This window comes from Acinonyx jubatus, chromosome A1, assembly GCF_027475565.1.
Source record: "Acinonyx jubatus isolate Ajub_Pintada_27869175 chromosome A1, VMU_Ajub_asm_v1.0, whole genome shotgun sequence".
In the NCBI taxonomy this organism is placed as follows: domain Eukaryota; kingdom Metazoa; phylum Chordata; class Mammalia; order Carnivora; family Felidae; genus Acinonyx; species Acinonyx jubatus.
The window spans coordinates 28,520,928-28,535,160 of record NC_069380.1 but is presented as its reverse complement, the minus strand read 5'-3'; the positions used below and the strand labels follow the sequence as shown (position 1 = coordinate 28,535,160).

At 42.6% G+C, this 14,233-nt stretch overlaps 1 protein-coding gene across 1 annotated transcript in view; it reads right to left on the bottom strand.

Annotated features, from left to right (window-relative positions):
* VWA8 (von Willebrand factor A domain containing 8) overlaps positions 1-14,233 on the bottom strand; it is a 359,065-nt gene that overhangs the window by 31,471 nt on the left and 313,361 nt on the right. The window contains exons 39-40 of the mRNA XM_027064910.2: positions 11,443-11,599; positions 4,354-4,462 (exon numbers count right to left, since the gene is read on the bottom strand). Coding sequence (XP_026920711.2) covers positions 4,354-4,462; positions 11,443-11,599 — 266 coding nt within the window. The remainder of the gene's footprint in view (positions 1-4,353; positions 4,463-11,442; positions 11,600-14,233) is intronic.

Here is a 14,233-nt window from a genome sequence, read left to right as displayed (position 1 = left end):
TCTCTGTATGCGTTTTAGGCTGGATGGAATCCTGCTCATACTGGAGACCAGCCCTCAGCATACCCCTGAGATTGCACAGTGTCATGCTTTTGTCTATGCCATATTCTCTGCTGGGGCATTTTGGGGCATTTTTCACTTTCCTTTGACTGGTTAATACTTGTGTATCCTTCAAGAGCCAGCTCATGTGCCCTTTCCTGAAAAATCCATCCCGGAATCTCCTTCCTCTGGGCTTCCACTGCATTCTACACATCTGTCTACCAAGACACCATATTCAACTGAAACCATGTGTTCATGTACCTGTCTTTCCCACTCCTCAAAACTACAGCCCTCTTGAGTACAAGGACAGTATCCTATGAATCTTTTTGCCCTCAGTGCCAAGCACAGTGCATGCCAAATGTTAATGTTCATTTTGAACTACTAAAGGAAAAAAAAGGAACATAATTGTTGGTTCACGGAGATATCATGCTAGCGAAAGCAGTCAGGGAAAGGCTAATTTCGTTCAGCCTGAGAATGATATTAGCCTGATTGTAGATCAGCAAAACACTGGAGAGAAGATATGACTAAAATCAGTGGCTTCTTGTGGAATGGGTATTTTCTTTTGTTAGGGAATGCTGGAATCAAGAGATTCAGATTCTGAACCAAGTATAATTGAATTTATTATAAACTCTATTCTAATAAGAAGATTCTTGCTATTGATTCATAAAAGGTCCAATAAAACCAGGACTCTATTATATTCCATGATCCAGTCAAGAGGCAGAGAGGTCACTGGTGATGGCTATCTCAACTGAGAAGAAGGACACATGTTACAAAGACACACTCACTGAAGCAGACATTAGCAGGAGTGGCAACAACATTCCTTTTCCTCAAATCTCAGCACGGCCACCCGGAATCAATGCGTGGGCTTGAAAATGTACTTTGAAAAGTCATTTCAAATGATGATTTGCTAGTTCCTGGCCAGACTTTCTGCTGTTCACCAAGGAAACACCCATAGTTACTGGGATTACACAGCAACCTCAACACAGCTGGGAGCTATTAGTCAATCGGAGCCACACAGGACTGGCAGAAGATGGCGAAAAGGGGACCAAACAAAGCCATCTTGTTTTGGTAACAATCTGAAGATTCATATTCTGCAGGAGGCCCTGTCTGTCCTTGGCCGGTAGCTGCGTTTTCAGCTAGCACATCTCTCTAAACTGAGGACTAGAAGGCTCACCTGAGAATAACACTCCTGTGGGTTTCAAAAATACCTACATGCAATAAGGGAAGCACTTGACAATGCTACGTCGGCATCAGGATAATGATGCAAAGTGCATTGTGAGCATAGGTGAGAATGATACTTCTCACAGAATTGTAGAGTTGGCAGCAGATAACAGAGGCCTCACAGGTAATAGGGACCCAAGCTCTGGGCCCAGATACCTGGTTCACTAGCCACATGACCCAGGACAAGTTACATCATCTTTCTAGTCTTCCGTTTGCTGAAAATATCTACAGGATATTGCAGGAACAAAATATCTACACTTCAGAAGAAATGTAGAACATAGTCCTTACTGCTTATCATAAGGATTAAATAGCATAATGAATGTAAAGCATTTAACTGGCTTGCAGTCCACGCTGATGAATATTAGAAATACAACGGAAGTAATGATGAAACAAATTCTTCTGTGGAGAACGCTATGTGCCAGGCATTGTTTTAAATGGTTTACATGTCTCATCTGAATTAATCTGCATAACTGCCCTATTATCTGTCATTCCATTTTACAGAACCCAGGCTGTCTGGCTCCAGGGCTGGCACTATTAGTCACTAAGTGATGACAATGATGATGATGATGGTGGTGGTGGTGGTGGTGGTGGTGGTGATGATGGTGATGGAAGAGATCTTGATAATGATGTTGATAATGTAAGGCAACTAGTAGAGTCTCTGGCACATTGTAATTGCTCAGTAAATGTTTGCTGTTATTAAAATGCTTGTATTATTTGTGAAGAGTTGTAGGGATGGTAGTTCTACAACCATTTTAGGTACTCATCCAAGGATTACATCACTTTTATTCCCTTTCTTATATCTTAAAACTCTTTCTTGCTATTATTTAAGCCTATTTTCTCTTTTTCAGATTTCCAAGGAAGAAGAGAAGAAAAACATCCCTGAAATAATTACTCTATTTGAGGATATCTAGAAAGTTATGGATCCCCTTATGGTTTTTTTAATAGGTGCCAATTTCTTGTTTTCCATCCATTTCATCTTATTTGTTGCTTTTCTTTGAGCCCTTCACAGTTTTCTTTCACCTCTCTCTTGAGGGTGGAAAGCAAAACTGGGCAGTTTCTGATGCTGGTCTCATTGCTGTGGACTTTAGCAGAAGGTTCATTCCTTAACGATAACCCTAATTCTAACCCAGGTGTAAGTGGATTCCTACTTGAAGAAGTCACAGTAGTGGGTCTGCCTTTTCGTCCTTTGGCTGATCTGGTGAACATAATATCATTTATCTCAAAGAACTGATGTGAGGATTGAATGTGGTGATGTCTGTAAAAGTAACTATAGCCTGGTGCCCAATGAATACCAGTCAAGACATGAACTAATACCAGATGAGGATTCTCATCCTTTCAATTAAAAATATACTTGTGGGGTGCTTGGGTGGCTCAGTCGGTTAAGTGTTTGACTTCAGCTCAGGTCATGATCTCACAGTTTGTGGGTTCCAGCCCCACATCAGGCTCTGTGTTGACAGCTCAGAGCCTGGAGCCTATTTCAGATTCTGTGTCTCCCTCCATCTCTGCCCCTCCCCTACTTGCACTCTGTCTGTCTCTCTCAAAAATAAACATTAAAAATTTTTTTTTTTAAAAATAAATAAGATAAAAATGTATTCTTGTATTTCTCTCCAGTACTGTGAGTAATCTAATGGCCTATTTGTACACAGGGTAAAACCCAGTGTTGTCTGCATGTTCTCATGGAAGCCAGGACCAGATCATGATCTGGTCTTTGTGATTTTGATAGCCTTCTCCTTTGCCACTGTCCCCCACCATGTACATGTGCTTCAGAGTCAAACTGAACAACCTGCACTTGTACATCACGTGTCCTATGTCTGGAATGCCTTGATTCCTCAACCATCTGGAAAATCCTTAGCCTCTTTCAAGTGTGAACTCAAGCATTACATTCTCCGCGAAGCCCTTCTTCGTTCATTCCATAGAATCATGCACATATTTCCCTACGAATGTAAGAAATCATTTGCCTATTTGTCTTCTTTGAAATCCTTCTTTGAGGGCAGGGGCTGCATTTTATTTTTCTTTTTTAAAAATTTTTTTGTTTGCATTTATTTATTTTTGAGAAACAGAGTGAGACAAAGCGTGAGCGGAGGAGGGGCAGAAAGAGAGGGGGACACAGAATCTGAAGCAGGCTCCAGGCTCTGAGCAAGTGGTCAGCACAGAGCCTGATGCAGGGCTCGAACCCACAAACTGTGAGATCATGACCTGAGCTGAAGTTGGACGCTCAACCGACTGAGTCACCCAGGAGCCCCTGCACTTTATTTTTCTATCCCTAATGTCTGGTGTGCATCAAGAACTTAGGAAATGAACGACTGACTAAACCATTCATTCTTCAGTTTTAATATAAACACTATCTCTTGTTGCCCTCATCTTGTGTGAACCACTCATTTCGGCTCTTATTCACCTTTTGCCTTGCCATGGAGATCAGAGCCCACCTAGAAGTTGCCTTCGATGCCCAGAGTGATGAGCCTTTACTGGAAAAAATCCAACCATTCAATGTTACTTTGTTCACACAATTTGCATATGGATTTATTTTTTTAAAGCAAATTCTCCAAATAACAAGTCTTTGCTTAGGAAATATTGAAGCATCTTAATTAGTATTTTAAGGGGCAAGAGCAAATATTAACTTATTCTGAGGAAACCACAGTCTAAAACTGAAAAAACAGGCAGGCAATGCAGGGGCAGGGGGAGCATCGGAGGAGATGCCAGGAGACATAGAGAGTGCACAGTCTGGATGATCAGAAATGCTCCTCTATAGTCAACAACAGTGAAATGATTTGTTGGAAAAGAATTCTATCTGTGGATTTCTAGTAGAGGTGGGATGCTCATAGATCTTATATATAGGGGAATCAGGGAGTCTGGGGTCTTCTAGGATTGCTGGTCAAATTATTGCTTCTTGGACAGGATAGGAGAGGTCAAATATTTTCCTTGGAGAACTGACCTAAGAAGGCCAGGGAGTGATCTGCAGTTTTACACAAACATTTTGGCATTGATTACTTTTTTTCTGACTGGTTGATTAGGGTTTAGGTAACTTTTCTCCAGTAGTTTTGGGATGGGCCCAGCTTTGGGCCCAGATTATTTTCTTAGCCCATTATTGGAGATTACCTGTAAATTATCCAGGATGATTCGGAGGGAGCGCACCTGCCGTCGAACAGCACCTGAGAACCTTTCATAGGTTGTGGCATCATATTCACTCATTTGGATCTCCTTTAGCCTGTAATCAGAGGGCGTGAAAAAGACAGTAGCTGAAATCATGTGTATGTGGTCCCTTACGTCCATTCGTCTTCTGCTAGAACTATAGCAAGGTCCTTGGTATCTGACGTTGCCTTGAAGGAGAAAACTCCAGAAGCAACGTTTCCAGTTAGGAGAGTCTAAGGAAGAAAAGGTCTAGTGGTAGGCTGGTAAGAAGTTAACAAGTAGGTTTCCAGAACAAACCAAACCAAACCAACAAAAAACTCTGATTTATAGTATTTGCTGATTTCTGTGGTGTAGATACTCCCACCATGATCAACTCCAAAATACTAACAGTAAGATCACCAAGCACTGACTTGGAAAGGAATGTGCGGAACTGGCTCTCATAAGACAGTGAGTCAGCTCTATAGCAAACCACTGCCATATCCCCAAAGACGTGTCACGATGTTGACAGCTGGTCAGTTCATGTGGCAGGTTCCTAGAAGAGCTCCGTGGGTTGTTTTTAGAGACCAAGGACATACATTTGGTTGACCAAGATAACAGTTCAGGCCCAAAGAATGTAACTTAATGTGTTGCTATGTAGAATACAAGAGTTTTCGGCAATTGCTGTGTACTTTTAATAGGATAATTATGTTTTCATATCATTGTGGCTTTGAGGTTCTAACCTGCCAGCACGGTGCTCCTTTTTATTGTTCTTCATCATCAGCTTCCACTGTAGCCCCAGCAGCACGTTCACAAATCCCTGAACACACTGTACACCCAGAGCTTGGGCTTCTCCCCCACTGGGAACTTCCTTTCTCTGCCTCTTTGTCTCTATTCCCACTTACTCTTCAAGACTCAACTCAATAAGGACTGCCTCTAGGAAGCCTGCACTGATCCCAGGTCTGTCTTCTGTAGTCTCAGAGCATTTTGGGCTTCCCTCTATCAGAGCATTTACTACTCATGCTATATGTGTCTGCCACCTGTCTCCCCAACTAGGCTCCCTTAGGAGAAGGGTTGAGTCTTTCTCATTTTTATATGTGCGATGCCTAGCATGGTACCTAGCACATAATAGGTGCTCAAAATGAAATCAAATGAATGACTGAAATAAAAATAAGACTCAGGATTATTTAAAATGCAGCATCTTAAACTAATCATAAGGAGAAAGTTCCTTCACAGAATGAGGCTCTCTTGGACTTTACAGTGTTGCATTCATAATATGCTAATTTGATCACGTTTCTAGAAATTTCTATAAATGAAAGGGTGCTGATACTAGGACAGGCACTAATGAATGCACGTCTACAAAGCCTAGCAATGGCACAGTCTTCTAAACTGCTCTGCATGTGTGCATGGGTGTGTATACGTGTGTGCAGTGCTGGCAGGTGTGGATCCTGTGTGCACAGCTGAAACTCTTATCTAAAATCTAGATTTGTCATCTCAGGCTGGAACAGAAACCCCAGATGCCAGATGAGAATGAACGGTGTCTCTTCCTCCATGTCAGGCCAAGCACCGGGAAGAATCCAGCCATCATGGGGCAGAGTGTTGGAGGCTTACTAGAATCACATAACATTAGGGCTACCCTTCGAAGCGCAGATCTGCAGTTCCTGCCCGACCACCTGGAGGGGTCAGCTAACATTAACTCAGGTTTCAAGATCCCGCTTGAAGGCCCACATCCAATGAGGTCTTGCTTGATCCCTCTGGTAAAACGGATCATTCCTATTCATAAATCTTCTACAGCTATCTACTATGAAACCTCTGCACATTACTGCTTTTACTACATAGATCTATTTCCCTCTATCATAGTGTCTCTCAAACTTTATTTTCCACAGGAGGAAATATGCTTTACGTTGAGATCCAGTGCACACAAGTATGTATGCATGTGTGTGTGTGTGTATAACTAAACCAAAAATACAATGAAAAATACATTTATTACATGTGATTTACTACATGGATATTTTCTCTTCTATTCCTCTGAGAGAAGAAATAGTCTTATTTTTTCTTTGAATCTAGCACAATGTATTTGTACCTAGCACAATGCCTGGCACATGGTAGCACTCAATAAATGCCATCAGACAGCAATTTGAAAGCACTGACTATCAAAAGGTAAATAATAACTGAATGGTGTTCCCCAAGGTGACATGCCAAGGGGCCTTCTAAATTTAATTTGCTCTCTGTTCTGAAGAACAGCTAGGAATACGTGTATAGGACTTGACCTCCCAACAATACCTCTTATGTTTGCTTTTTTGGCAATCTCTTAAACCTCTCTATAAATTTTCATTAGATTAAGTTACGTCTCAAGTCTCAAGGCTGACAGAAGCTGGGCACCATGACTACTGTGGGACATGCAACTTCCCCTCTTTCATACATAGGAAGCTAATACGCTCTGTCCCATAGAAGGGAGATTAATACTTTTCAAAGAAGGGAGGTTAGGACAAAAAAATGTAGATAGCTTGCCCTTAGCAGGGAGAAACACACACACACACACACACACACACACACACACGGAAAGGAATCAGGCAGTTGGTAAGTCACCTTGGGCGGACTGGTCTTTGTAGTGAGATCAGAATCCGCTCCAGTGATAGGGCTACTTCTGGCATGGTCACATTGCACCCCAAAACACATCACATGCTGTTTTAATTATGAAGAAGTCTGGAAATCATATTCCAGGTTGTTTCAGCTTTCAGAAAGGTCGCCTACAAGGTGCTCAAAGCTGATAAATTCTGAAAGATGAAGACCGAAGCAGGGAAGGGGAAAGAAAATAGGAAATCTTAGCCTCTGGACCAGATAAGCTTCCTGGTGTTAATACTCTCAAGCCCACAAAACTATCTGGAAATATGTCTTTTTGCTGCTTTAACCGATCAAAACTGCAGGGCACAGCTGCTTCACATCCTAGTAATCTATGTGGACTAACTGCATTTTGTTGGCACGGTATATTTTTAAAGGGTATATTTATTGTTACGTAACAGTCTGGGAATTTTAGTTCTCATTTTACTTTTCTTATAGGTCAGCCTTAAAAACTATAATTTTGGATCAGTTATGAGGAAAACAAACATAAGTTGAGATCTACGGTGTGAGGCTGATGAGTTTTACAAATGGTAGTAGGTACATTCCACAGCCGGCACCCACCTTAAATACTCTTTTAGGCACGTGAAATACCTCACCATCCATTTCATTCAGGTTTTATTGCTTTAATGTTTCTGTCCTGACTTCTGCATGTCTTATGCTTGTCTTCCTGAATGAATCTTTTTTTTTAAAAAGAAAAAAGTTCTTAAATTCCAGTTAATTTACAGCATAATATTAGTTTCAGTGTACAATGTCAATCAATTCTTGATGCATAGGAACAGGTATTGAACTGGAATCCAGATACAAATGAACGCTAACTAGAGGCTATGTTGATGATGTCAAGAGCCTATCAGGAGTATTAGGCTCTTCAAGGTAATATGGGGGACCTCTAGGCTGACGGATGGGTCTGGCTTTCAGTCTGGTTTTAGCCAGTTTCTTCTTTTTTTTTAAGTTTTAATTTTAATTTCAATTAGTTAACATACAGTGTTATATTAGCTATAGCTGTACAATATAGTGATTCCACACTTCCACACATCACCCTGTGCTCATCACAAGTGCACTCCTTAATCCCCATCACCTATTTAACCCATTGCCCCACTCCATTTGGTTTTAGCCAGTTTCTGAATTAAGTATCAGCCCGTCTTTGAATAAAGCATTATTTGTGCATATTATTTATTCCACAAGTGTACGAGTGTTTGCCATGCACTAGGTTTGGGGTATAGGTACTGGGGATGTGTTACAGAACACAATACTCTGCCATCAAGGAACTTTAAGCCAGTGGAGGAGAAATCAACTTTTCATATAAATAATAATATAAAGGGAAAGAGGAATAAGAACTATGGAGAAAAGGTCCAGGATATATAAAAGCATAAATGGAGGGACCTGACCTCATTCCACATATGCCTAGCATTGCAAAATAGCTTTAAAACAGACTATTTGATGATAGTAAAGAATTATTACTTTTTCTTTCTTTTTTTTTTTTTTTTTGAGAGAGTGCATGCATGTGAGCAGAGGAGGGGCAGAGGGAGAGAGAGAGCGAGCGAGCGAGAGAGAGCGAGAGAGAGAGACTCTTAAGCAGGCTCTATGCCTCGCAAGGAGCCCAATGTGGGGCTTGATCTAATGACCCTGGAATTATGACCTTAGCCGAAATCAAGAGTCAATTGCTCAACTGACTGAGCCACACAGGCGCCCCAAGAATTATTACTTTTTAAAGACACGATAATTGTATTGTGTGTTTTATTTTTATTTTTTAAAAATCCTTATCTTTCAGAGATACACTCTGAAATGTTTACAATGAAAGGATAGGACATCTTGGATTAGCTTCAAAACAAACCAAGGGTGGGGACTAGGAGTGGAGCCAGATTTTTCTTCTTGAAGTTGGGAGAACAGGTACTTAGGGTTCTTAAAGTTTTCTCTCCACTTTTGTTTATGTTTGAGAAGTTTCATACTAAAAAGCAAAAGAAAATCTTTAGCAGGACCAACCTGGATCCTCACCAAATAGGAGTATTTACTCCGTGAAAGCAGAAAGCACCCTCTTTGCTGTGTTTGCTATGCCCTGTCTTTCTCAGGATCTCCATGTGTTTTTATTTCTTCCTCTCCTTTCTCATACTCTTGTCCACCTCTCGTCTTTCAACCACCTTATGGATTTCTCTTTTACATGGACTAGATTCTTATTCTCCTCTGCAGTAAGGAGTAGACGTGTATGGTTTTCTCACTCTCTTCCCCATTTCATCTCTTTCCTCTCTTGTAGCTACCACATTTAGTTGCCTTATTATCACAGATGTTTCCTTCCCCTCCCTGTCAGCAGTGGTTAACAGAACCAGGTTCTTTCTCCCTATTACAGAGATCAGAGAAGGGGTTGTATACTTGTGCCCAAGCACTACTGAAAGGTCTTTCTGCCTCCTCCCATGAACTATGTGTGTGTCAGAGTAATCTATTTGTCCACTTAGGCAAAACTTGAGACGGGATAATTACTTATGAGGCTCTGAGGACAGCAACAATAGGAACTTATTAGTCGATGCATACCTAATATGGTTTTGGTTCCTAATGTGGTTTTGGTTCTTTCCCTAATGGATGTTTTATTGTTTGCATGAAATGTAGAGCAGTATTTGAATCCCAGCAAGATTTTTCATCTAGCATTCCTACCACTTTTTTTTAAGAAGTTTAAACTGCTCTCATCTCCTTTTTTTTTTTTTTTTTAAAGTTCATTCATTTTGAGAGAGACAGGGAGAATATAAGTCAGGGAGGGGCAGAGAGGAAGAATCCCAAGCAGGCTCCTCTCTGCTACCAGCACAGAGCCTGATTTGGGGCTCAATCCCATGAACCGTAGGATCGTGACCAGAACTGAGATCAAGAGTGGAATACTTAATGGACCGAGCCACCCACGCGCCCCTAAACTGCTCTCACATCTAACATAGTTATCTGTCCCCCATAACTTTTTTGAGAGGAAGAGAGAAGAAAGTCCCCCATCCCAGAAGAGCAAAGTCAGGCCCGGTGAGGATAAATAACCTGCTCCAGGCCTCCAGAGATGGCAGCAGAACAGCTGCGAGGAACATTTTGCCTTGTTTGACCTCCTGGGTATATGAGGGTCCTACTGCTGGCAGGGTTTCCTGAGGGCGCGGCCGGAGGGGCCTGCGTTTCTGTCCCTATTGTTCTGTCCTGTTTACTTGCAGGATGTGTAAGCACAGCATGTAACGTAGTACCAGATGTTCTACGTGGGAGGAATTTCATTACTCACATACACTTGAGGGTGCTTTCTTCTGACTGTACCCGGCCCTTTCACTGAGCACAACAATCAGCCTCCCGAACCACTACCAATTCTCTCAAACATGAAGGAGATATTGCGGGTCCTTTGGTATTTTTTGCTTTTAGACATGTGGATGCCTAGTGAAAGCATCATGTGGATTCTTATTTTTTAGATGGTTCCAGTCAAAGTGGCCCAGAATGGTTCCGGATCATGTAAAAGCCACAGGCTCGTTGGCCTGGATTTCAAGACCTCTGCCCTTTGAGAGGGACTCCACATTCAACCTCATTCCCCTCCACCCCAGCTGGTACCCCGTTATCCTGGATAGATAAGCTGGCTCTCTCTGCCATAGACACTATGTTCATCCTACTCTGGTGTTATCCCTTCCTGGAAGAGCCAAATCCTGGCTGAGCTCAGGCATCACCTCACCGACCTCAACCCTTCTCTGTACTGGCAGGGGGCACAGCTCTGTACCATGTGACTGTAGCCTTAACTTCCGGAGTGTATGTGGGCATGAGTGTGCAAGTTTGAGTGTGTGTGTGTGTGTGTGTGTGTGTGTGTTTACTAGTCCTATCCCCACATCTACAAGATTCCCAAGGGCAGGAAGGCACTATTGACTATCACGTAGAGTTTTCTAAATTCCCTATGGGGCCTAGGAACAGATGTGGATAGAGTGATTTGAACTTTAATTTTTCTTCAGAGCAGTATCTTTTTTTAAATTTTTTTTTATTTTTTTTAAACGTTTATTTATTATTGAGAAACAGAAACAGAGCATAAGCATGGGAGGGACAGAGAGAGGAAGAAACACTGAATCTGAAGCAGGCTCCAGGCTCTGAGCTGTCAGCAGAGAGCCTGACACGGGGCTCAAATGCATGAACTGAAAGATCATGACCTGAGCTGAAGTTGGACGCTTAACCGACTGAGCCACCCAGGCGCCCCTCTTCAGAGCAGTATCTTTGGTTTGACTTTGCAATGTGCTCAATTCCTTTTCCTACACAATCATACGTAATGAATACATTTAACATATTCACATCAAGCAAAAAGAACAAGGGAGTATGTTCACTTGGCCTCTGCTGGGAGGCGGGCGGTGCGGGTGTCCGTTTGTGGTCCCCGCTGCTGCATGAGGTGGAAAATCACGGGATGCGGGATCTACTCGGGGACCGCCGCCACACCACACCCCAGCAGCCGCCCTGCTCTCACTGCGGCGGCCCACTCACCGCTGCTGAAAGGCCTTCTGGCCCATCTCTCTGGCGGCTCTCTTTACCTCCTCGGGAACCGCGTCTTTCTCGGCCTCAGACACCTGGTACACCGCATGGCCTGCGTCCAGCCGATAAGGACCTCCTTTGCCGCCCAGGCCTGCGGTGTCTCTTCCCCCTGGAAGGAAACCATGAAAGTCCAGGTGACAAGACTGATGCAGACCACAAGACAAAAGTCAGATCGTACCTTTAAAGCAGTCCTGTGAAGCATATGAATGGCACCCACTTAGTGATTAAATGTTCAAATGAGTTGTCTCCTGGAAACAAAGGGTTTCCCCCTGTTTAGGGTGCCTTTTGTCTTCTCTGTCCAGCCAAAGTTTACCCATATTTCAAGACATCTTGTCCAATGACTACCTCACAGGGATCATTCCTGGCCACTATTTGTTACCCTTTAATATTTATTTTTTCTTTTCTCACCAACTGTTATGATGGGTGGGATTATATCTTACATAATTTTAAATCTTTGCACCTACAAGAGTGGCTTGAGCACCATAGATAACTTGGTATGTATTTGTCAACTAAATGAGCACCACTCCTTGTCCCTCGCATGTTACCTTACTTTTCCTTAAAAGAAGAGAAAGACAGCCAGGATATAGATCCAGTCAGCTTTAGACACTGTCAGCGGCAGGACAGCTTTCCAATATAAACCCAAGTCTGCATGCTTGTGTGTGTTATGTAATATTACAGAAACTGTTTGTGTTGTAAATATAAATTAAATGCCTAGAGGACCAGGTAGATAATACTATAAAAAGTGGTGACGACTTTGGCTAGCTAGAGCAAACTTGCCTTGTCTAAATACATTCAAATTCAAGTTATTTAAAATATCGTGTTGGTCCTCAAAATACACGTATTGGCTAGATTCGGCCTCTGGGCTACCTCTGTTTTATAATGATGAAAATACTAGTAATCAGTTTCTTTTGTTCACTCACACATAACTTGGGCACTCAGAAGAGAATTCAATATTGGGAGGGGCAGTGCAGTATCGCATCGTGTCGTATCGTACACCTGTATTATATAATACAACACTGTACAGTTAAGCAGACAGGCTGAATTTGAATCCTGGCTCCAATGCACTAGTCGTGTGTCCTTGAAGGAAGTCCCTTAACTTCTCTGTGTCTCAGTCTCTTCATCTGTAAAATGGAGATACTAATACTACTTAGCTTCTTGGGACTTTCATGAAGCTAAAATGCTTAGAACAGTATCTGGTGGAAAATATAGAAGTGGTTGCTCTTACTATTATTAATTAGACAACCCCTCATCACATAGAATGAGGTCATTTCTAAGTTTCACAAGGTGGAAATTTTGAAAGCTTTTAGGCTTTTGTTAAATTATGTTACATTGACCTTTTCCCCCTTGGAGCCTTAACTGGTATAATAAATGAAAAGTAAGAACTCAGCATGTACTGCTTCCCTTACCAAAGTCCAGGTAGGTCATTTCCTTTTGGAAACACCATGACAACAGCCTATTAATTATAGTATGTTTACCCTTTGATTTGAGCATATCTGACTTCATTTTTATTTGGAAACTGATGGTGGAAAATTTCTTCTTAGATGGTGTGATTGCTGGTTCTCACTCAGGGACAGCCTGTGGGCAGAGGGGACCAGTAACTGGACAATGACGATGAGCTACAGAGGTAGAAAAGCTATTTCTGTGACCTGACTCCCTTCCTACAGGTTCTCCTTAGGCATGGGTGGATCATGATTAGAGCTTAACACCTCCTAGGTGCTGAGATGACAACCATTCAGAGGCTGGTGTGAGCAGTCAGCATGAGTCACAGGGGCCCTCAGGGAAGTCCCATGAGGGTGGAGAGGGCAACAGGGGGGAGCTCTTCATGACCTCTACTTCTGAGAGCCTTTAACTTGTATGACTTAAATGAAAACACTGGTCAGAGGTTCTAGACTTCAAGGCATCATCTTGAAGCTAGTCTCAGGCAACTTAAATCAGCTCCTGAGGTATGGGGAGAACAAGAAAGGGAGGGGCTCAGGTGATAAAAGAGGGATCAGGTGATTTAGGTCAGAACTCTGTTCAGTGTAGAGAATTCTGAGGGAGAATGACAGACAAAGAAGTTGAAGCAAAAAAGATTCGGCAGATAGAAAAATAAAGGCTGGGGGACGCAAAAGCAGGGTCTTCAGTCTGGACAGAGGTGAGCTAGTAGATTGAAGGTGATTAACAAGCGAGACCCTCGGCTCCAGAGTAGTCCACTGCTGGGAAATGTATGTCAGGCCAGCTCATTTCACAACACATTCCACATGGATTAAATCGTGCTGCCTTGACACTGATTTCGAGATCAAAGGACATTTCTAAAAATACCCTTTCTTTAAAGCTGATGCTTGATGAATAAACAGAACAGGCAAGAAGTCTATGGGCCTATTTGATAGCACATTGTCTCAGCACAGAAACCCATTTCCTCCCGAGGCTGTCAAGGCCAAGAGGCACACACCATTCTTCGGGAAGGAGAAGCATGGAGCTCGTGCCAACACGAGACAGAGATAAGATCAGACGGTGCACACACAGTCTGGCCCTATTCCTGCGGCCCAGCAGATGTGTGTGTCCGGCTGCTGCAGAGGAAAGAGGAAGGCAGCAGTCATGGGAACAATGCTCTCATCAGGCAGCCAAGAGGAAGGAACGGACCACAGCCATCAGTTCAAACTGCGGCCGACTCTCTTATCTCAAAATCCTGCATCCTCAACACACTCACTTCTGAGATGTGGAAGGCGAGGACCACTTCTTTTCCAAGTCAGCTGGGCAAGAA